This window comes from Aspergillus mulundensis (assembly GCF_003369625.1).
Source record: "Aspergillus mulundensis strain DSM 5745 chromosome Unknown scaffold_0, whole genome shotgun sequence".
Lineage (NCBI taxonomy): Eukaryota > Fungi > Ascomycota > Eurotiomycetes > Eurotiales > Aspergillaceae > Aspergillus > Aspergillus mulundensis.
Window position 1 is genome coordinate 3,692,424 of NW_020797888.1, and position 22,239 is coordinate 3,714,662.

General features: G+C 51.4%; 9 protein-coding genes across 9 annotated transcripts; 6 read left to right on the forward strand and 3 right to left on the reverse strand.

Annotated features, from left to right (window-relative positions):
- Window positions 1–3,730: 3,730 nt before the first annotated feature.
- Window positions 3,731–4,879, reverse strand: DSM5745_00954 (NmrA-like family protein; the record flags this gene model as incomplete). Its single annotated transcript, XM_026742970.1, has 4 exons — window positions 3,731–3,792; window positions 3,843–3,991; window positions 4,055–4,217; window positions 4,267–4,879. 4 exons carry the CDS (start codon window positions 4,877–4,879, stop codon window positions 3,731–3,733), a joined length of 987 nt encoding a protein of 328 aa, XP_026608815.1.
- An 894-nt stretch (window positions 4,880–5,773) lies between these two features.
- On the forward strand, window positions 5,774–7,719 carry DSM5745_00955 (Zn(II)2Cys6 transcription factor; the record flags this gene model as incomplete). Its single annotated transcript, XM_026742971.1, has 4 exons — window positions 5,774–5,822; window positions 5,884–5,909; window positions 5,964–6,608; window positions 6,664–7,719. The coding sequence occupies 4 exons, from the start codon at window positions 5,774–5,776 to the stop codon at window positions 7,717–7,719; spliced, it is 1,776 nt and encodes a 591-aa protein (XP_026608816.1).
- Window positions 7,720–8,266: 547 nt separating this feature from the next.
- Window positions 8,267–9,532, reverse strand: DSM5745_00956 (uncharacterized protein; the record flags this gene model as incomplete). Its single annotated transcript, XM_026742972.1, has 1 exon — window positions 8,267–9,532. The coding sequence occupies one exon, from the start codon at window positions 9,530–9,532 to the stop codon at window positions 8,267–8,269; it is 1,266 nt and encodes a 421-aa protein (XP_026608817.1).
- A 1,012-nt stretch (window positions 9,533–10,544) lies between these two features.
- DSM5745_00957 (glycoside hydrolase family 154 protein) lies at window positions 10,545–12,856 on the forward strand (the record flags this gene model as incomplete). Its single annotated transcript, XM_026742973.1, has 3 exons — window positions 10,545–11,421; window positions 11,480–11,696; window positions 11,752–12,856. 3 exons carry the CDS (start codon window positions 10,545–10,547, stop codon window positions 12,854–12,856), a joined length of 2,199 nt encoding a protein of 732 aa, XP_026608818.1.
- Window positions 12,857–12,962: 106 nt separating this feature from the next.
- DSM5745_00958 (glycoside hydrolase family 88 protein) lies at window positions 12,963–14,470 on the reverse strand (the record flags this gene model as incomplete). The annotated part of the gene is made up of 2 exons (XM_026742974.1): window positions 12,963–14,309; window positions 14,360–14,470. The coding sequence occupies 2 exons, from the start codon at window positions 14,468–14,470 to the stop codon at window positions 12,963–12,965; spliced, it is 1,458 nt and encodes a 485-aa protein (XP_026608819.1).
- Window positions 14,471–14,944: 474 nt separating this feature from the next.
- DSM5745_00959 (hexose transporter protein) lies at window positions 14,945–16,513 on the forward strand (the record flags this gene model as incomplete). The annotated part of the gene is made up of 1 exon (XM_026742975.1): window positions 14,945–16,513. The coding sequence occupies one exon, from the start codon at window positions 14,945–14,947 to the stop codon at window positions 16,511–16,513; it is 1,569 nt and encodes a 522-aa protein (XP_026608820.1).
- Window positions 16,514–16,944: 431 nt separating this feature from the next.
- Window positions 16,945–18,578, forward strand: DSM5745_00960 (cytochrome P450; the record flags this gene model as incomplete). Its single annotated transcript, XM_026742976.1, has 2 exons — window positions 16,945–17,120; window positions 17,174–18,578. 2 exons carry the CDS (start codon window positions 16,945–16,947, stop codon window positions 18,576–18,578), a joined length of 1,581 nt encoding a protein of 526 aa, XP_026608821.1.
- Window positions 18,579–18,907: 329 nt separating this feature from the next.
- Window positions 18,908–20,234, forward strand: DSM5745_00961 (uncharacterized protein; the record flags this gene model as incomplete). The annotated part of the gene is made up of 3 exons (XM_026742977.1): window positions 18,908–19,129; window positions 19,443–19,966; window positions 20,042–20,234. The coding sequence occupies 3 exons, from the start codon at window positions 18,908–18,910 to the stop codon at window positions 20,232–20,234; spliced, it is 939 nt and encodes a 312-aa protein (XP_026608822.1).
- Window positions 20,235–20,861: 627 nt separating this feature from the next.
- Window positions 20,862–21,431, forward strand: DSM5745_00962 (uncharacterized protein; the record flags this gene model as incomplete). Its single annotated transcript, XM_026742978.1, has 1 exon — window positions 20,862–21,431. One exon carries the CDS (start codon window positions 20,862–20,864, stop codon window positions 21,429–21,431), a length of 570 nt encoding a protein of 189 aa, XP_026608823.1.
- Between the last annotated feature and the right edge of the window lie 808 nt (window positions 21,432–22,239).

Consider the following 22,239-nt stretch of genomic DNA (forward strand, 5'->3'; position numbering starts at 1 on the left):
ATTATAAATTTTTAGTAAAAAATATTTATAGTATGCTAGCCTAAAAAAATAAAATAAAATAGCCTTTACACCTAAAAAATTAAAAATATTATATATTATTTAAAAGTAGTATGGTAAATTACCCCTGCTAGTAGTTAATAACTAGTTAATAATTACTTTTATTATTATAATACTAGGCTAAAAATAGCCCGCGCTATACTAGCTAGGTATTTTTTTTAATAAATAGCTTTTTTAATACTAGTATATTATTAAGTAGGTAGTTAAAGCCTAAATAATAATTTAATATATTTATAATTTAATATATATAGCACATGGCCCGCCTGTAAACTTTTTTTATAAAATAATTATTACTTATATTATTTTTAACTTATTATATAGTATAAAGGCATAATATAATAATAAAACTAAATTTAAAAAATATATATAAGACTTAAAAGTTAACACCTAGCTAGGCTAGTATATTAAAATTATTAAAAAAATTTTAATACTAGCCGCTCGCGGCATATTCCTAGTTTTTTAAATAATATTTATAATAACTTTTTTTAGGGATGCTAGGCTTTTTTTTATAATAATAATATTAAAAAAAATATAATTATACTTTGCCTTAAGGCTAAGGCTAGTTAATAGCTAAAACCTATTAATAATATAAGTAATATTACTAAAAATCTTATATAGTTAAGGCGCTAGCTTACACTAAAAACTTAAAATAAAGGTATAAATAATAAAAATACTTTTTTTAAAAACTTTTAGGCTAGCTTTAGTATACTTTTATTATTTTTAATAATATTTAAAAAATTTTATTAATAGCAAGGCCAAGAAGCTAGCTATAAAAAAGTTTAAATAATAATAATAAGTATTATTAATAATAAAGGTAGTAATTTTTAATAATAATTTTAAGTAAATATACTAAGGGGTGTATTATATAGGCTATAGCTTTATAATATATTATAAATAATATTTTTAAGTATAAGAACTATTAGTAATTAATACCTAATTTTATATATATAATATTAAAGCTATTAATATACTTAAAAAATTAAAAATTATAATTAAAAAGCTTTTAAGAGCGCCCTGCTACTAGCTTTATATTAATAATATTTTAATAATTTAATACATGCGCGGGTAGCTTTTACTATTTTTAAATTAGGCTTTTTAAATATTATACTAACTTATAAATTAATATATAGTTTACTTATAATAATTCCCTAAATATATAAATATTAAAAATAATAAGTTAGTTAATAAGCTAGCTAAAAAAATAGTTTTTATAAAAATATAGTTTTTAAATATTAACTTTTTTAAGGCGCAGTTTACTATAAGCAGGATATATAACTTATATAAATAAATATATTAAATTACTTAAGCTAAATAATAAAAAAATACCTTTATAAAATTATTAGCTTAGTATAAGTAATAGCTTATTAAATTAAAGCCTTACTAGGTTAAACCATAGCTTAAGCTTATATTAAAGTACTTAACCTTATATTACTAGCTAGTACTTAAATTTTTATATAAGGACTTTAAGTAATATTATAAATATTTTTAATATAAAAATACTAGGCTTACCTATTCCTACAGGAGAAATAAAAGCTTTAAATACCTAATTTTTTATTATTATTTTAAAAAATAATTTTAATAATAGCCCTAGCGCCCTATAATATTATTAATAATTAAGGCTAAGGTCTTAAAGTATTTTTATAAACTAAAGCTTAAGGGCTTTATATTTTTACTTAAAATTATAAATTTTTATAAATTTATTTACTTATGCTAGGGCTTCCCGTGTTTTAATAATTTTTATACTAAAATTATTTAGCCTAGTATTAAATAATTTTTTTTTATTATACTATATATTTTTTTTTTTATTTTAAATACTTTTTTTTAATATAACTAGTTTATTTAATATAGTTTTTTTATATAAAGGCTGGACCTTATAAATTACTATAATTAGTTTTTTTAAGTATATAATAAATAATACCTATTAATAGCTATATATTAAAATAATAAGTAAAAAATAAGTACCTAGTTTATAAGCTTTAGCAAAAGTTACCCTTTAAAATAAAAAGCCTTTTTATATATAAACTTATTTAAATAAGCTACTTGCCTAGTGGTGGCGCGCCCCTATACCCTAAGGGAGGTCTAGAACATAAGGCGTACGCCTAACGATCCCCGGGGCGTTAAATATCACTACTACTACTACCTAGTTGGTAGGATGGAATATACCCCAACTGGGTGTGGAGAGGCATAAGGTGGTCCCTTTTCATATCCAAGTTTCGCACAGAATGAAAATGATTAATTCTTGCAAAGTATATTGTGCTCATTATTTACTTGCACTTTAGCTCAATGTGGTTACCTTGTTCTAGTAAGATTGGCTCTTGTTGGCTACCTAGGTATAAGAAAGCTGTGGCTGAATCGGGGTAGATTCTTGTTACTGGGACTTGTACATATTTTCCAATAGGTATCAAATCAACAGGCTAAACATTCCCCTGCTCATCCCGCGCCATCCCAGTCCCCTCATCAGAAATAGGAACCAAACCCTCGGGAATAGCCTTAAGACACAAGTCCCACCTTGACTTATCCGCCAATGCGCAATACAAACCCCGCAGACACGAAGCATCAGCCCTTATAAAGCCATTATACGCTTTCTCCGCCCCAATTACATGCGCGTACCAACCATCAATCATTCCGACAAAGGCCTCCGAACCGTGGTGAAGGTCAATCAGATCTGCCAGCAATCAACCTCCGCGAGCACTTGTCAACAGCCAGGCATTCTTCAAGCCAATACCCGCGCCCCTGGCAGGCCTAGAGAGACGTCGAGGAATGCGCACGGATGTCCTCGATCGATGCGGCGTCCACAATCAAGGCTTTTTTGTCTGAGAAAGGTAACATCCATGCTTGCGCGACTCTTCGAGGGGGCGTTCCTCTCCGAATCAAACATCCGATGATCTCGAGCCATCCAGACACTTGTCGAGCTTGCCACGACAAGCGGCCACAACTCGTCTGACTCGGCCGTGTAAAACGTTCGGTGGATGATATACCCCCAGCCCCAAGGAAACGGGTACTCCGCGGAATTAATCAGGAAGCGTGTTGTGCGACTGTGCTGCGTTTGTTTATACCAGGCTTTCTGGATGCGTCCAGCGCTCGGGCCGGGATGGGTGGTGGTGGATGGTTGAGTTGTCGACCCTCAGTTCGGAGATTGGGTCTGGCGCGGACGGGGAGGAGGGAGCGTCAGGGGGCGAAATGGTGTCGAAGTAGAATGATGCGAGGTATAGAAACAGCAGCAGGAGAAGGAGGTAGTAGGTGAGAACTAGGTAGAAGTCCATTGTTGGTGGTAAAATCACGAAGTTTGCATTTTGGCGGGTAGGGGGGTTTATATATTACCCAGCTCAGGAGAAATCCAGCTAGTGCGCAATGATAATTCCCTGGCGGCTTATCAAATGGGGATGATATAGTAAGCCAGAGCAAAATTTATTATCTTTCCGTCTAGTTATTTCATTCGTAGATGGTGCTGGTACTTCCTAGTGGATGTTTATTGTGCTGTCTACGTGGATCCACGCGAATCAACATCTAGACACCATTCAGGAATGAGGACAATGGGTGTTGGAACGGCTTCATAGAGCAATCTGGGCAATAGTAGGGCTGTTTGAACTACAATATGCAAGCAATCCTTTTGGCAGTTCTGTGTGAAATGGTAAAGATAGATGCCTACGAACCTCGTGGCCTTGACAGCCCATCAGTTATTCAGGTTGTAAAGGGCGAATGGCCACTCAAGGATGAGATTAAGTCCAATTTGACCTAATAGAAAATGGCTGGTATATTACTATGTCGATCCACTCCTTACATACCCAAGGAGAAGAAAGCGGTGCCAAGCTGCTCCCTCGACCAGAGGGACATGAATCCCTCCCAGTCGACGGGCTTGACGTCAGGGTAGCGGGCATTGTCAAGCTCAGGGCCAAGGACAGTCTGTCCGTTCGCCCAGTAGTAGTAGAAGAACCTGTAAGGGCATTGTTAATGAGCTTCTATTAACGCTGGAGGGTCGGCGGGATGGTAAACATACATAGACATGTAGCTGTAGATGTTCTGGGGCTCCTTAGCCCGCAGCTCATGCATGGTCTTGTAAAGGTCGTCTAGGGATCCGCGCTTCTCAAGCGTCACGGGGACACCATACACCTTCTCGTAGGACTTTGCGAGCTCCTTGATCGTGGTGCGACCTCCGAGGACTACGAGACTTATTAGTGCATGGTAATGGATAATAAGTGGCGCACTCACATTTCAGAAGCCCCGTGGCCTCAGGGTCCAGCACAACGCTCGCCGTGTACCTCGCGGCATCACTATACGTCGTGCCCTCCAACACCTCATCGCCCTCACCCCAGTACTTGAAGGCGTTCGCCTGCGCATCAACGATCCCAAAGAACGGGCTGAAGATCGGCTCCATGAACCCGCCGACCAGGATATGCACGCCCTTGACCACCTTCTTGGTCTCCAGGTACGCCTTGATATGGAGCATGGGGTCCTTGACGAACAGCTGGCCCAGCTCGAGCTTCGTGTAGTCGAGCGCCCAGTCGCTCGCGACGTAGCGGGGTACATTCGCCGCCTCGCAGGCGTCGATGAGGAGCTTCTGGCCGTCGAGCATGAGCTTGTCGTCGCCGAGGTAGCAGCAGACGACGACGTCGCAGTCTTTCACGAACGAGGCGATCAGCTCGGTGTTGAAGGCGTCGCCTTGGATGAGTTCGAGTTGGGGGGAGGATCTGAGGAAGTCGGGAAGCTTGGAGGGGTCGCGGCAGTAGCCTTTGATGGTGAGGGTGGGATTGCTGGGTTCGAGGAGGTGCGTTAGGAGGCGGCGGGCGAATTTGCCGGTGATGCCTGCGATTCCGACCTTCATCTTGAGTTTGTGTTTGGTGGTTGTGGGAGAGTAGAGGGTAGTATGATGGTATAGGGATGTGATAGACTATTGATCCTTCCGTTGCTGGTGGCCTTATATAGCCGTTGGGTTGAGTGGCGGTTAGGGCTATTTGTCAAGTGGGACCGTTCGGGGTTGAGACCACGCCCGAGCTGATTCATCGCAGGCGGACCCATGCACTCCACACGGTGTGTGACGATCCTTCTACCGGATTCCTGGATGTGCATTATTAAGACAAGGGCTGGGCAGATGCCGGGGAGTCTTACATTGGAGGGTCATTCACATGGCCACAGACAGGGATCTGATGGGCCGACCAGAGCCAATTGGGCATACGATACGAGGTCAATACATCGAAGTAAGGTGGAAAAGATACCGAGTAAGCTTAACAGACTTCCGCTCCTTCTTGGCATCATCATTATCGGTCACCGATGTGGGTAGTGATCACCAAGTGAAGCGGGTAGGGAAAGCATCCCGTGCAAATAAGGCTCGTAGCAGGGTCTGCAGACTGTGGCGGGTTGTATCATTGCATGCCCCCTGCCGCTGTAAACTTTGTCGTCACTCAGAACCGGGCTTTAGACAATGCGCTCCCAACTGACCTCAGACGTGGGCTCTCTGTTGGCGAAATTGGGGAAAGAGTTTCAGCTCTGACTCGGAGATGGCCTGGTACACAGAGTGGTTGCAGATCCAGCACAATACCTGCTGGAGCATCACAAGCCCTGATGAATCTCTGGGTTTCAAGGGTCAAGCCTCACCTTTGTTGATGATCGGCATTAGGGCTCCAAGCCGTTGATAACGCCCCCCGACCCCAGCAAGAGCCTCCTCTTCTTCACTTATTTCCTTCTCCATCAACCCTGGAACCCGAATACATTCATCAACATGCCGCAATACAAAACCTCGAATCTTCGGAGACGAACTAAGTCGCGGGGTAAGTCTTGGAAATGTCTGTATGGTTGGTCTAGAACGTGAAGCTAATACCCCCCCCACAGCTGGATGTCTCAAATGCAAGCAAAGGGTACGCCGAGAAGCCGAATCACTGTGGATAATGACACTAATTCTGTATTCATAGCGTATTAAATGTGATCTCAGGGATCCTGCATGCGCACAGTGTGAGAAGGTCGGGCTCAGCTGTCCTGGGTACAAGAGGGGCTTAAGGTGGTCTTACAAGCACGAATTACTCAGGGATGAACAACCAGTTCACCAAGGGAATTGTGGCAAAATTCGAAAAGTGGAAAAAGCCAACAAGCTGCCAGCCCCTATTACTGCAGGGATAAGGAAAACGTCCACCCGCACAGCGGAGAGAAAGAGATCAATCGTTAGACACGCCTGCTTCAGGAGAACAACCAGCCCCGTCCCACATGTCTATCTCGAGATCCCAACCGACCAGTTATTGAGACATTACTTCACGATAGTCTGCAGCACGATCTCAGCTCACGACTCCCCGCAAAACCCATTCCGCTGCCTGGTGGCAGCACTCATCCCCACCTATCCACCCCTGCTCCATGCAGTGCTGGCCCTGTCCGCCGCACATCTCCAGCAGCATGAGAAATACGGGGGAAGGCAGGCACTTGAATACAAGACCGAGGCTATGTCAATGGTCGCGGCGCATATCTCGCACCTTAATAACGGCGCCGTTGCCATTTCAGCACCCTCCAGCAGGAACACGGGTACAACCGCTCTGCTTCTGACCGTTATATTTATGGGAATCATCTCGGTACGTATAAGCCAAGGCCCTGCCAGCGAAGCCCACAAATAACCAACGCAGACAGAAATGGAATCCAACGGAAGACGACGCCAACAATGCCACCATAATTGACACCCTGCACCTTCAAGGCGCGCGTGCGATCTTCAAGCACTGGATCGTCGGCACAAACCCACAACTCATCCGACCAGCGCCATACCATTTACATGCCACCTTCTTTGTGGGCATCCTTGCGTGCTGGGAAGCATTCTCGTCGTTCTACGTTGACCAGGACCTGAACACAGTCGATTACCTATGGGCGTATGCTTACCCAGGGTCTGAGGCAGATGCTCCCAACCCATATACCGGAATCAGCACGTCGCTGTTTATCTACATGGCCAAAGTAGGGACAATCTCCAGGCAGCTCCATAGATTGAAATGGCAGCGCTTGGAAACGTGGGATGCGTGGGAGAATGCCCAAGAGGCAGGGGCATACTTGAACCTGCTGCAAAAGGCGCAGGAGATCGAAGACGCAGTGCGCGGATTTCCAGTCCCCCGGCTGCACGATCACAGCTCCAAGGGCGACCATGCCCCTTCGCCCGCACAAGAAGCAGAGGATCCCACCACATGGCGCAGCGGATTCTGCACCCTAAGCCGTGTGTATCGGCTCTGCATCCTCCTCGAGCTGTACCGCGTGTTCCCCGAGCTGATCCCACTGGTCTACGCTTATAGCGATACGCCACCTGCGACTAGCTCGTACCCTAGCCCGCGCACAAAGCCGCTCCTCCTTGCCCTCGCAACACAGGTCATCGCCTTGCTGATGTCCCTCCCAAAGACGCCGGGCACGAAAGCGATCCCGATGCTCCCGTTGATTGTTGCGGGGAGTGCGTTACAGCGAGGCACGGAGTCTAACTCTGCTGTTGCGGTGATGTACGGACGGTCGGTTGTTTCGCAGAAATTGAGCTCGATGTCTATCTACTGCAGTGCGGACTCTGTGGACCAGGCAAAGGGGATTGTTGAGGGGGTGTGGATGAGCGCGGATCATGGATGGAATACCTTTGATACTGATGTGAATGAGGGGTTTGTGTTTGTGGATTGGACTGATTTTATAATGGAGAAGGGGGTCGGTGATCTTGCTGGGTAGGGTACCCTGCACACTTGATTAGCTTGGGCTATATTACCAGCTTGAATAACATGATGAATATTTTGATGAATGAGCGAAGATAAATTTATCTATCTGGTAGTGCAATGGGTGGCTTCAACACCGCCCGTTTTAAAAGCTTGTGATGATTTGGAAACATAAAGGAATAGTTCTAGTCAAATATCCTGACACTCTGCTAAGCGCCTGTCTTTAGTTATCACAAACATGGTATAACTGCAGGTTGGCTTCCTCCTAGACAGTGCTGCCATGTGTTCTATGTAAGGTAGGTAGCTATACATCTCCACTGAGGGCAAAATTCCATACGAGCAGACATGGGTTTCTGTATTGTGTGCTATATCATGTCCTGGAGTAAACGAAATATATCTATCAATGTATCCTTTACCGACTAGGCATAATTCCCATCACATTTCGGCTAGTAGGGCAGGGCCAATGCCGACAGGTCACCAGAATACCAAGGCCGGGTCTGGTGGAATAGATTACTTCCGCCCCTTTCTAACAGAATATCGAAGACCCAGCACCAATCACTCCCCTATCCAGCAACAGCATAAACATTCTCCCCACCCGCAATCTCAGCCGGCAACCACCGCCCAGGCACGGTATTCCGATACTTCAGCTGCGCAAGCGTAAACGTATTAAGCTCCGACACAAAGACCGAGTCCCCCAGCGTCAGAACCCGATGCACCATCGCATTCTGCGTCTGCATGGAAATATACTCTTCCCCGGCGATAGCAGACCCCGCGTCGTCGAACGTCACCCGAATCAGAGCGTCCGGTGAGTCCGTGCTGAGCAGGGACGTCGAGAGGAGCCAGAGCGCTGGGCTCTCGTCCGCTACGGACGCACGCGATGACGCATTTCCTGCAGGCGAGGCATCGGCCAGATGAAGCAACCCCGCATTCAGCCCGAGACTCTCATCCTGCAGTGAGAAGAACCGCATTGTTCCGTTGCCGCCGATATGCCCGAATGCCCCGGTGCCGCCTGTGCCATTGCCCGCGAGCGTGAACCAGATGCCGCGGAGGGGCCCGGACGCGATGGAGATCATGCCGACGGCGTTGGTGCCGATGCTGGGCGGGATGGGCAGCTGCGTTGTTTCGCCGGTTGCTGTGTTGATGCGCATGATGGAGGAGTCGGTGTCTTGCGTTACGTAGATGAGGCCTGTTGTTGGGTCTTCGGCGATGAAGACGGGGCTGTTGAGGCTGGGGTAGAGCGTATGGTTCGTCCCCGTCGTGTTCGAGCCGGGGGTGAGGTTGAGGTTGTTGATATCAGCAGCAAAGACGTAGTACCCGCCCGTCTGCTCAGACGCTTCCTTAAGGCCTGCCCAGACACGATCGCCGATCTCGAAGACGCAGTGTGGGCCGTTTCCGGGCTTGGGGATGTCGATGGTGTGTTTGATGCTGGGTGCGCTGGAGAGGTTTTGACCTGGGTCTACGAGGAGCAGTTTGTTGTCGCCCTGCAGCGACAGCCACATTAGGCCCGGGTACTTGGTTGATGGCCAGACGCCGTGCAGCATGGACTTGTTGTTCTTGCCCATTGGGAATGAGTGGTAGGCGATGGGTTCGTCGGTGGCAGGGTCGAGCTCGATCTTGACCAGCTCGCTGTTGGACATCTGCGTCAGGAGGAGGAAGTTTGTGTGTGGGACGCGGGCGAATTCGTGTGTTGCTGTCGCGAACGGCATCAGGTACTCGGTGAGTTGGCGACTGATGAGTCTGTTAGAACTAACAGGGGCTGGAGTGGTTGCCGATGCGATGCAGCCGAGGGCCAGCGCAGCCACGAGTGACTTCAAGGCATGGCAAAGCATGTTGGAATAGTTTTGGATGACGATTCGGCAGAGGGGGAATTGCACTATTTAAACGGGGGACAGGCCACCGATCTCCGACTAGCGAACACTATCGGAAAGCCAATTGTTAGTGGTCAAAGTGGATTGGGCATTTCAGCTGCGGCGCTCGGAGGGCAATTGGGCCTCATTCTACACATACTGTACATAAAGATTCAACTGAATGGACAAGGGTGACTTCTATTGCAATTGGCGCTCAAAACAGTGCAAGAGGCAGTCCTTTCTAGTCCAATGTATCGCAGCTCAGATTAGATCAGACCCTTTTTGGGCAGGCTGGCCTCCAGACCGGGTCACGATTCAGCACTAGAGCCAGACAAGATAAGATGTGCGATCAGGATCTCGACGTATCCGCACGAGTGGGCCTGGGCTGAGATGATGGATGGCACCATTGGACCCAACATGGCAGAATCCTCCAAGCCAGCTTCCTTCGGGACTCGTCAAGCACCGCGTTCGTAGGATTATCGAGCAGACTGCTCAAATACTGCAGTGCTACTCTCGCTGGTTTGTTCTGTGCAGCCATGGAATTGTTTCCGAAGCACAACTCGCACCGGGCATTCAAAAATATATTAATAAGTGAACATTTTAATAATGCTTCACACTAATGCCTTATGTGCACAAGGTATACCTAGAGTAGATGCTCCATGATATACGGTACTAGGTCCACAGGTACCATCTTGTATCAGGTTAGTGGACATTGGGATGGGCATGACATCCACCGATGGACCGCTGGAGCACCCGTAGTAAGTAGGGCATTGAAAACCTAGCTAGATCTTGATCTATCTCCCCATCTCCATGGACATTGGCGTTTGGGAATCCTGGTAATATCTGCCTGCATATACCCCAGTCCCTCCGGGCCCGATACCCCCGCGGGCGCTAATCCATAAAACGCCCGCTTGCCCCAGAGAGCACGCCGCAATGGCCAGCTCAAGGAAACAGCTCGTGTTCCATTAACCTAACGTTAGAACATCGCCAAAAAATGCCACCCCTCTCCGGCTTCTCCGACAACCCGCTCCGCTCACGCTCGGATCTGATCCGCGCAGCAATCGCTCTCGTCCAGCCTCTCCATGCGCACTTCTCACCAGCCCGGGCATTCATCCGTCTACCTGTTTCAACGGGGACGCATTTTGATGAGCGAGCGGCTCAGCTGGAAGGGTTTGCGCGGCCGCTGTGGGTTGTTTCTACCTTGCTCCATGCAGTTCGCTCCGAGCCAAACCGTCCAGATGCTGGAAGGATTCGTGGTATCTGCCAGCCATGGATTGAGGGCATCGCAACGGGGACTGATCCAAGCCACCCGGAGTACTGGGGCGACATTGGCGACGGCGACCAGCGGATGGTTGAGGCGGAGGTTATAGCCGTTGCGATCCTGTATGCACCGGAGGACTTTTTCCATTCTCAGCCTGACCATGTGCGCCAGAATATAACTTCCTGGCTGCGCGGAATGAATGGGAAAGACATGCCGCTGAATAACTGGCGGTGGTTCCGCGTGTTCGCGAACCTGGCGTTAGTTCTTGTCGCGGGTGTGCCGTACGCTGAGCTGAGAAGTCAGATGGAGAGTGACTTTGCGGTGCTTGACTCATTTTATCTCGGGGATGGCTGGAACGCAGATGGGCCGTGGTTGACAGCGCAGCAGGAGGCTGAACTTGAGGAGGAGGCTACGAGGACCAGGCGTCGTGATAAGATTGGGCCTGGTCGGCAGGTGGACTATTACTCCGGCAGCTTTGCGATCCAGTTTAGCCAGTTGCTGTATGTCAAGTTTGCAGCTGCGGCGGGGTTGGATTTAGACCGTGTTGAGAGATACAGGCAGCAGGCAAGGGAGTTTGGGAGGGAGTTCTGGAGATACTTCGATGAGGATGGTGAGTGCACCTTTCAATGAATATCCAACTGGCCAGCCGTCTGACGATTGCAATACAGGCGCTGCCATCCCATTCGGCAGATCCCTCACATACCGCTTCGCATGCGCTGGCTTCTTCGCTGCCCTTGCCATGACCGAAGTCCCCGACATGCCAGCGGCCCTGGATTCACCGGGGGCAGTCAAGGGCTTCCTGCTACGCCACTTACGGTGGTGGGCGGCGCACTCGGAGGACATCTTCCACCCCGATGGAACGCTGAATATCGGCTATCTCTATCCGTAGGTCGCCTTCCCTACAAAAAACATATGTATCGCTAACCACAATACGTGTCAGCAACATGTACATAGCCGAAGACTACAACTCCCCGCAATCCGTCTTCTGGGCGCTGAAAAGCCTCATCCCGCTCGCGCTGCCAGACGCCCACGCCTTCTGGACCTCCCCCGAACAGCCCTACCCGCACAAGCTGCAGACCGAGTCACCAGCCAAGCTCCTCCGCCAACCAAGCCAGATCCTCTGCAACCACCCCGCAGGCGCGCACCACTTCATGCTCTCAGCCGGCCAATTCGTCGCCTGGCCCATGAAGGCGTCGGCGGCGAAATACTGCAAGTTTGCGTACTCTTCGTCATTCGCGTTCAGTGTGCCAACGGGTCCGTTAATCCAGCAGATTGCACCGGATAATGCGCTGTTGCTCAGCCGCGATGGGTGCGAGACGTGGGCGGGGAAGTGGAAGTGCGCTGAGGCGAGGTACTCGAGTGTAAATGTTTGCGGGGAGAGTGTGCCGATTGCACAGGTGCAGTGGAAGCCCTGGGGTGGTGGGGCGGTTGTTGTTGATACGACGCTTGTTCCGCCGTGTGCGCGGTGGCCGGATTGGCATGTTCGAGTCCATCGGATTAGGGTGGATGGAAACAGTACGCTGCAAAGCCTGCATCTGGTTGAGGGCGGGTTTGCGATTGATCGAGTTCCTTCTGATAAGAAGGTGAAAGTCCTACCCTTTCGGTCGGACGATCCCGGGCATAGTGAAGCTGAAGGGGTCTACGCGTTTGACGATAGAGCCTCCAGCTTGGTTGTCTCGAAAGCCGGTGCTAGCGGCATCGTTTCCTCAGCTACGCGTCACATTACGGGGTCTGCATCTGATGGCCTGGTTCCTGGGACAGTGGCCGTCGAACATGAAGCCATGAAGCCCGATTCAAACACGAATCTTATGGCTCAGCGGACGTTGATTCCGGTTTCAAAGGTTGAGGTATTTGATCGGAGCCCTGGTGAGGAGGTTGTCCTTGTAACGAGGGTATTTGCTGCTACGTCGAAGCAATCTAAAAATATAAAGCTGGACGGGCGAAGGGATGACAGAATACAACAGAGATGGATGGACATGCCCGTCGTCCAGATAGGAAATGTATCTGAGAAGCAGGCGGATGATGCTATTATTGTCAATCTCTAGACTGTTGAAACAACATTGATACACTCCTTCTCGCTATATCCATACATCTCCTTTCCTGCCGCCATCTTGACACCTCCAAGCGCGGCTAAAGCCCTAATCATAAACCCTAAACCAGACGCATCCGCAACAACTGATTCCCAAACTCAAGAAGATAATAATCCCCATACACAAGGCCATGGTCACTGTACCGATCATGGTCCTGCGCGTTATGGTTCGCAGTCGCATTCTTGAGTATCGCGTCGAAGCGTTGGCCAGCGACGGCATCCTGCACTTGCACTTGAGCATCTCCAGACGCAGACTCACCATCACCCTGTACCAATCTTGCCCTCTCACGCGCAAGCGAGAACTCAATCGTATCCGTTACAATTCTGAATGCATAGCCACGATAGCGACCAGCTAGCCCTGCGTCCCCAATCAAAGGCCCCGCCAGCGCCTGCGAGAGGAGCAGCATCCCATTCGCAGCGATAACGCCAGCCGAAGAATCACGCAGTGGATTGTCCTTCTCGATGGGCGCATCAAAGTCCCAGAGTGGAACATACCGCCCAATCTTCGCCCCCGCTCTATCAGGGGACGGCCGTTCCACACAGTCCGGGGATGTCTCGAGTCTGTGGATGAAATATTCCGCCAGTCCGATCGCAGCATCCAGGAACTCCCTGTCTTTGGTCCAGGCGTATGTTTGGGCGAATCCATAGATCGCCCACGCCTGCCCGCGCGCCCATGTCGAGTCCCGATGATATCCCTGCGCCGTGCGATGTTCCTTGATTTCGCCGGTGCGGGGCGAGAAGTTGACGACGTGGTAGGTTGAGTACAGCTGCCCTTCAAACCCGCTACCATGTGTTTCTGGTAGTGACTCACGTCGCAGAAGAGCCTTCATGACCGTCCTCGCATGCGTCGTCGCGATATCCGACAGCTTGGGGGTTCCAGAATGGGCGGACGCATAGTAAAGCAAGTCGAGGTTCATCATGCTGTCAACGATAACTAGACAGTCGTCGTCTAGACTGGTGATATCCACGTTCGCCTGGCGCAGCGCGTCCCAGCTGCGGATTGCGCCGACGGAGGGCACGAAGCGGCTGGCGAGACTGCGGGCGCCTGTGAGGAGGATGTCGAGGCTTTCGCGGTTGGAGGTTAACTCCCAGTCACGTCGGAATGAGGGCGTCAGGATGAAGCCGATGTCGTGGGTGTCGGTGCGCGTGGCCATGTCTTTGATTGGGCCTGTCCAGGTGGTGCAGAGGGTTGTTAATTGCTGGAGGAATGAGGCATTTGTACCTGCTTTTATTTGACACTCATGGCCGAGATACGGGAAGGCCTGTGGGTACTTGACTGCGCGTTCTCTGAGGAGGTACAGGATTCCCGGGAAGAACCCGCATGTCCAGAAATTTGCGTCCCGGAGGAAGTACCGTCCGCTGTCTGGGCCGTGCTGGGGGACGAATTCGGGGTAGACGGTTGGTGGGCTCTATACATCATCAGAAATACTAAAGGTTGGGAGGGGCCTGGACGGGGTACATTGTTCTGAAGTGCCTCCTCTGCCACGCGGAGGACCTTGGCGATGACGTTCTCTGCGAAAAGCTCCTGGATTAGGGCTTGTTCGTGGCTGGATGCTTGGGTTGGTGGCATGTTGTCCCGGCTCTCGTTCGATCCGAACAAACAGCCAAATAATACCTGTTAGTAAATGAGTGTTTGATATGCAAAACGATGGCCACGGCCCTCATTTATCCTTCAGTGTCCCGGCAAACCCCGCAGTGACGCTGGCATGCAGGATGCAGCAAACTCGGGGGAGTCACTCCGGCAATTACCCCGATGCCCGAGATCTGCGCCAGCTGCCAATGGACGGGCTTTGACATGCAGGATGGTCATACGGTCACCCTTAGCACTGTCGATCTCCCATCCGATACCCCCGAGGCCCTTACCCCAGGTTTCCCCACTCCAACGAGCGACGTTGCGGGGTATCCTAGCCCTAAGCCAGATGTGGTATACAGGTAACCACCCTGCAGCACTGCGAAATATAAAACCAAGAAAGGCCGTGTGGACGCCAGAACAATCCGACTTTGAATCCATCGTTCTCCTCTCATCCATACCTTCCCGACAGCCATGCTCTCCCACTCCAACCACGACACCTTCGAAGGCCTCGTCCTCAAGGACGTCATCCCGACAACCCGACCCCCCTGGTACCGCGACGCAACGCTCCTAAAGCTCAACAGCCTCCTCCTCTGCGCCCTCCTCACCCAAATCGCCTCTGGCTACGACAGCAGCATGCTCAACGGCATGCAATCCCTGCCGCAGTGGGTAGAATACTTCGGGCAGCCCACCGGCACGCGCCTCGGCGCAATGACGTTCGGTCCGACAGGCGGCACGCTCATCTCAGTGCTCATCTCCTCGCAGCTCTGCGAGAGATTCGGTCGTCGGTACCCCATCTGCGGTGGCTCGATTATCATTATCGTCGGCGGGATCATACAGGCTGCAGCGGTGAACTATGGCATGTTCGTGCTCTCCCGGTTCATCGTGGGCTTCGGACTCGGGATCGTGGCGACTGCGGCGCCGCCGCTCCTGACGGAAGTCGCGTACCCAACGCACCGGGGAAAGCTTGTCTCGTTTTACCTCGTTACCTGGCCGCTCGGCTCGCTGATCGCGGCGTGGGTTACATACGGGACGTTTAAGATGGACAACTCAGACTGGAGCTGGCGGATCCCGAGCGCGCTGCAGTGTTTTTTCAGTCTCATCCAGGCGATCCTCTCCCTCTTCGCGCCGGAGTCGCCCCGCTGGCTGATTTACCAAGGACGCCGCGAGGAGGCGTTGAACATCCTAACAAAATACCACGGGCACGGCGATGGCGACTCGCGGCTGGTCCGGTTCGAAATGGCTGAGATCACGGCTACACTGGAGATGGAAAAAGCCCAGCGTCTCTCCCGCTGGACGGAGTGGCTGTCGACAAAAGGAAACAGGCACCGTCTGTTTCTGGCGTGCTATATCCCCGCCATGCTGCAGTGGTCCGGGAACGCGTTGACGTCTTACTATCTCGCCAAAGTGCTCGTTACCATCGACATCACGGACCCCAAGACCCAACTCATCATCAACGCGTGCCTGTCTGTCTGGGGATTCCTGACCGCAGCGGTTTTCGCAACAATGGTTGATCGCGCTGGCCGCCGCCGGCTGTTCCTGCTGGGCATGTCGAGCATGGGCGTCGCGTACATAATATGGACGATCTGCTCGGCCCTCAACGAGAAACACAATTTCGAGGATAAAGGGTATGCAGGTGGCGTTTTGGCCATGATCTTCGTCTTCAGCGCAGCATACCACATGTGCTCGCCGGTCGCACCAACATACATCATGGAAGTCGTGCCGTTCTCGCTGCGGTCCAAGGCGGCGATGATGTACCAGCTCACGGGAAATTTAGCGGGGCTGTATAACAGTTTTGCGAACCCGGTCGCCATGGATGCGATTTCCTGGCGGTATTATATCGTGTGGTGTGTTGTTATTGGGGTTAATTTTACTTTGATCTGGTTGTTCTTTCCGGAGACAAAGGGGAAGGGGCTTGAGGAGGTGGCGGAGATCTTTGATGGGCCTGATGCTCTGGCTGGACGGAATGCCATGAGGGAGATGGGGCTGGATGGGAATCCGGATAAGGCTGTTGCTGGAGGGGAGCATGTTGAGCGGGCGTGAGGGATGAGTTTCATGGGATGGTGGGATTTAACAGAACATTGAATAATTGAGAAACGGGGTGGGGTTTTATCTTGATTGATCAATGTGCTTTGGCGTTTCGCAGCCCTCTGCCGTCGAATCCAAGTAATGCAGATTGCGGCTGCTCAATGCATCAAATCCGACTGGTATGCTCGTCTATGTCCAGCGAACTGTCAATGATTGGCTGAAGCAACCAGGAACTTGGCCCCACAGCAGAACTCTCCGATGTCAATCCAATGCTCTTGATTGGCCGGAGACCGTGACCCCTTGCGCCACGCGGCTTCGGGCCCACCCCCGTATTGCGTATTGGCGTATTCGATTCGAGGATCCGTGCGGCTGAGTTTGAATTCCATTTTATATTTCAACCTCCCACCGTCCCGGTCCGCCGTGTAACACTCCCAACAACCCCAACCATGCTCGAACTCTACCATCTCGCCCTTATAGGCGCCATCACGGCAGCCGGCCTCCTCCTCCACCGACGCCTGAACCGCGACCCGCGCGAGCCCCCTGTCGTGGGAAGCACAATCCCCTTCGTAGGCCATCTAATCGGCCTGCTACGACATGGAACAGGGTACTTTGCCATCCTCACGTGAGTCCCTCATTCCAATCCCAATAGTGACCCCTTCTAACAAGGCACCGCAGCGAAAAACACTCCCACCCAATCTTCGCAATCGACCTCCTGCTCATAAAAGTCTACCTGGTCAAATCCCCCGCCCTTCTCGCCGCCATCCAGCGCACCCGCGCCCTAACATTCGACCCCTTCGTCACCTTCACGACCGAGCGACTGGCGGGCATCCGCGGGCCGGCCCTCGAAGCCCTCCGCGAGAAGCAGTCCGGCGGCAGCGGCGGGAACCAGGCGCTCCTGCACGCGATGCATCCGACGCTGACGGGGAAGCCGCTCGACCGCATGAATGAGCGCATGGTGCGCTTGCTGAGCCCGCTTGTTGATCAGCTTATCGACGAGGGGCAGAAGGGAAGGCCGGTGGATCTGTACGCCTGGTGCCAGCATGCGATTACGTTTGCGAGCACGGAGGCGTCGTATGGAAGGCTGAACCCGTATAAGGAACGGAGTGTGGAGGAGGGGTTTTGGTACGCCTGTCGATTCAACGAAAATGTCCGCCTCGTGTCTAATGTCGCTAGGGCCTTCGAGAGTAACCTCTCCCCGCTAATCGCGGGCATCGCGCCCTCCCTCACAGCACGCAAGGCATACAAAGGCCGCGACGCCGCGTACCAGGGATTCCTAAAATACTATGAAGCGGACGGGCAGAAGGACGCCTCGGAACTCACTATCGCGCGCCACAAGTCCCTGGTGTCCTCTGGTCTAGCCATCTCCGACATCGCGCGCAACGAAGTCTCCATGGGCCTCGGCCTGCTCTCCAACACCGTCCCGGCCTCCTTCTGGATCCTCTACGACCTGTACCGGCGCCCCGAGCTCCTGCACGAAATCCGCTCCGAGATCCGCGCAAACGCCCTCCGCGTCGAGGACGGGAAACACATCATCAACGTCCCCGCCATCCGCGATAACTGCCCCCTCCTGGTCTCAACATACCAGGAGATCCTCCGCGTGCGCAGCGCATCCTCCCCCACCCGCATCGCAACGGACGACGTCCTCCTCGCCGACAAGTACCTCCTGAAAAAGGGCTGCGTGGTGAGTATACCGGGCCAAGCGATCGCGCGGCGCGACGACGTCTGGGGCGAGAATGCGCTGGAGTTTAACCCGCGCCGGTTCATCAAGACGCCGGAGCATAACCCGCGGCGGACGGGCGGGTTCATGACGTTCGGCGTGTCGCCGGTTATTTGTCCGGGACGGCACTTTGCCAGCACGGAGATATTGGGCGTTGTTGCGATGCTTGTTTTGAGGGTTGAGATTGCGCCGGTTGGTGGGGGGTGGGTGGAGCCTGGCGTTAATTCTTTGGCGATTGCGTCGGGGATGAGGCCTGTTAAGGGCGGTTTTGAGGTCGTTGTTAGGGCGCGGGAGGAGGGGAGGGGGGAGTGGGATGTTGAGGCGAGGGAGGGGAGTGGCGTGTTTCCGTTGATGGTTGGGTAGGGTACCCAATGCCTCCCGTATGATAATATATCTGAATCAACCTGAGTCAAATCGTAGCCCTTAGCCAGTCATTCCACATTTATTGAAGCTCCCCGGTGAGACATGTATTGATTCACAGGATGGGAGTGGGCTTGTACAGGGCATGTTCACATGCACATGCTGTGTATTGATATTACAGACATAACCCACAGTGAATGCCTGACTAAGCCCCAATGCACAGAGTCAACTATATATCAATCCCATTTCCAATTGATATTCCAAATTCCTTTCTTTCCCGTCCTTCCAAAGCGCCCTACCTACAGCACCACACTTTACCCAGGCCCGAAACAATGGGACTCCACGCTCCAACCAAGCGCTGGCCGGGTGGAATCCCCGCCTCCATCAAAATCAGCAAAGAGAAAGCATGGACCCGCGCAGCCTCTCGAGGCTGGTACAAGTTCGTGCGCGAGAATTGGGCGGATGGCATTGATGCGCGCGACGAAGACGCGTTGGCTGCGCAGCGGCGGTCGCTAATCACGGCCTGGGCCTCTGCTGAGCAGGACGTGCGGGATGTAAGTCTAGCTTGCTGGATTCTGGTTTCAATCTTGGGTTTCTGCTGTTCCACCACGGTCGCCCCTGCGCCGCCAGGTTTCTTTTTTCGCGTTGGCATACGCCTTCCGGTGTGGCCGGGTGCTGGCGGATACCCTAGAACTACCATGAGATTCCGAGCTCGGCCAGGCTGACAAGGAGATTGGATAAATCAGCAATACACCAACAAAGCAGGAGATAGATGGAACCCTTTCGGCGAGGAGGTAAGGAAGCGCAGATTTCGCTAGATCATACGTATCCATCCCTCCTCTAACATGACATCTACTCTGTGCGCAGGAACTCCGAGCCTTCGGCTGTCGCAGTCCGACAAACACAACTGCGGCATGCTACCTCATCACCCACGTCCCAGAGCCCGGCTCAGCTCTGCACGCACTGTGGGTGAAGCTACTGCTAATGTTCTTCGACTACGAATCGGAATTCCACATTGCACACAACGTATTCGCGCTCTCTCCGCACGATGGCGAGGCTATAACCCTGGATACGTTCAAAAGGTACCAAGCGCTCGAGCCAGCCGATTTCAGAGTTGTGCAGTTCAATGAGCTTGGGGAGGCCGTCTTTGGGCCCGCTAACGGGGCAGTGATCATGGTCGATGAGCGGTCGCTGCGGAGCGGGCTCGTGATAGCGGCTCAGTTCGGTGTTGACGGCACGCCCAGGAACGCGTATCGGGTGCGTCCGGTGGACTTGCCGGATGCGTGGAGGAGAGTCGGAAGCTTGGGGAAACCGCTCGGAGAGGTGATGGCGCATTTTGACGGGGACAAGGACGAGCATGATCCCAGGATCTGGGACCCGTATCCGGAGGGGTAAGTTGAGGCGCTCGCACGGCTACGCCATGATCGCGTTGCAATGGACTGGTGACGCTAATGGGGGGACTACAGGATGGACATGCAGCTGCCCTTGCTGGATATCGTGATACATTACAGCCAAGACACGGACGACCCAGTCCTCACGGAGCGCGCAGAGATAGAAGAACAGTTGAACCAGTGGGCGCCGGGCTATTTGGAAGCCGAAGAAGAAGGGAAGGGACTGGCGAAAGATTATGATTTGGGCAAGGTTGATTTTGTGGTGTGATGCGTATACAACAAGAAGAGCTAGCGAGACCTCGTCAACTGCAACGGCATCTGTGGCTCCGACAGCCTCTGGGCTGACCGTATGCCCCGACGGCCTCTGCGGTGGGGATACTGGGTATACGTGCGCGGGATTGCACTTTGGCGACTGCTGTAGTAAAGATGGCTATCAGTGCGTCTATTTAAAATTACCCTCCCAGCTGCTCGAGGTCTCATGATGGATATAATGAGGACATCGTCGCTAACATAATTCCCGTCCGCTGTGATTGTATAGTGGAAGCTCAGACGAGTACTGTGGCTCGAATTATGGTACTGCTTTGATTCTGCGCGCTTATCAGGAAACCAACACCTGCCTAGTGGCCTAGAATAAGTGTCAATTGATTGCTCGGTATAAGGGCTGTTGGTGCCTCACACGACCCTGGAGAAGGTATAGGTATCTAAGGATTAATAGGCAGCAGGTGCCTACCTCCAAGCCACCCGCCAATCACACAGAGCTCTGTAGGCAATCTTGCTGCCAATCAAGTGCGCCCGCCCTTGCTTCAGCTTTCACCGTAAGTCGTCTGTTGCCATTTCTCCAGCCCCCGTTTCTCCCCGCCATTCCCCATTCCCACTGCTTCTCTCCCTCCACATCATGGAGCAAATCAACTCCCAAATATCCAAAGCCATCGACGAGCTCCACACCATCCGTATCGTCGCCGATATTCCCACCGAGCGCCTTAGCCCCGACAACTACCTCGCCTCCGCCACCCACATCCTCCAGCCATGGCTGAACCAGTGGCAGGCGAGGGCAATGACGCGGTTCCTGGCCGTCAGTCTCTTCCCCCGCCACTCATTCGCCGTCATCGACATCAACAACCACCGCTATGACTTCGAGCAAGCCCACAGACAACTCTTCCCCGTCCCTGTGCATATCCTGCGTTTATCGCGAAAGACCAATAGCGGCAACGACAAGTGGTCGTTTTTCAGACGTGCCCCCGAGGACCATCGGGCCGCGAGAGAGATCGCCATCGCGCATTGGCACGAGGGGCAGAATCCCACCCCGCTTCTCCTGGATCATATCAACCGCCGTGTGTATTTGGAGTCGCACTCGCGCACGGATGTAGAAGAGGTCCGCGAGTTGTATGGGTTTAAGGATGTTGGAACGCGTATGACGGGGTCCGCCTCTCCTCCTGCGTCAGTGCCAGAGCCAATGTCTCAGTGATTTCCCCGTCTTCATGCGTTTATATCGTTCATATTTTGGCTTTTGTCATCCTTGGGTTTGCGCTCATGGTGTTCTGGTTGGGCTTTATTTTGCAACGCGATCATCTGGTGTCTATGTCACTCTTTGCATAAATTGTAATGCATTCCATGCGCTGCTTCATACCCCTACATCACTATAAGACCGTTGCTAAGCCGCAAACCCTCGCCAAACTAAATCAATCACCGCTGTCCCTACGAACTCTGGGTACCTGGAGGTATACCCGAGGTGTCTATATGCCCAGGCAATGTTGCAATTTGAACGGCCAATCACCTCCACAGGCCGGCAACGAATTCTTAAAGAGAACAAAAGAAGTATTTCTCACAAATGCAAGATGAACGTAATATGGGTGCTCGGCTGACCGAAGCCTCTTACGCCTTGACGACTGTCCTATTTACAGGTGTAACGTAGCTATCAGCGTCTATCAAGTCGTCGAAAGCTTAAACCCATGAATTCTACTGCCCTTGACAAGAAAAAATAGGGTAACGAGATCCTGCTACCAGGAAATACGCAAACCCCAGAAACGTCGCCTTATAATGTCGTCCCATTTCATCCGATCTACATTCGCAAAAACACTGATGAACCTACTTTTATCCTTGAAAGTCTGATACAGTAACTAGTTGTCTTCTTAGAATCGATGGACACAGTGGGTTCTAGAAAAAGCTCCATTCCCCGGCCTACAATGAGGGACATCCCAATCATGACTGCTGAGAGTCGTGAGAGGCTGTGCACTCGTCAGACTGAGGTGCGCTGGGGTATCTACTCCAGGTAA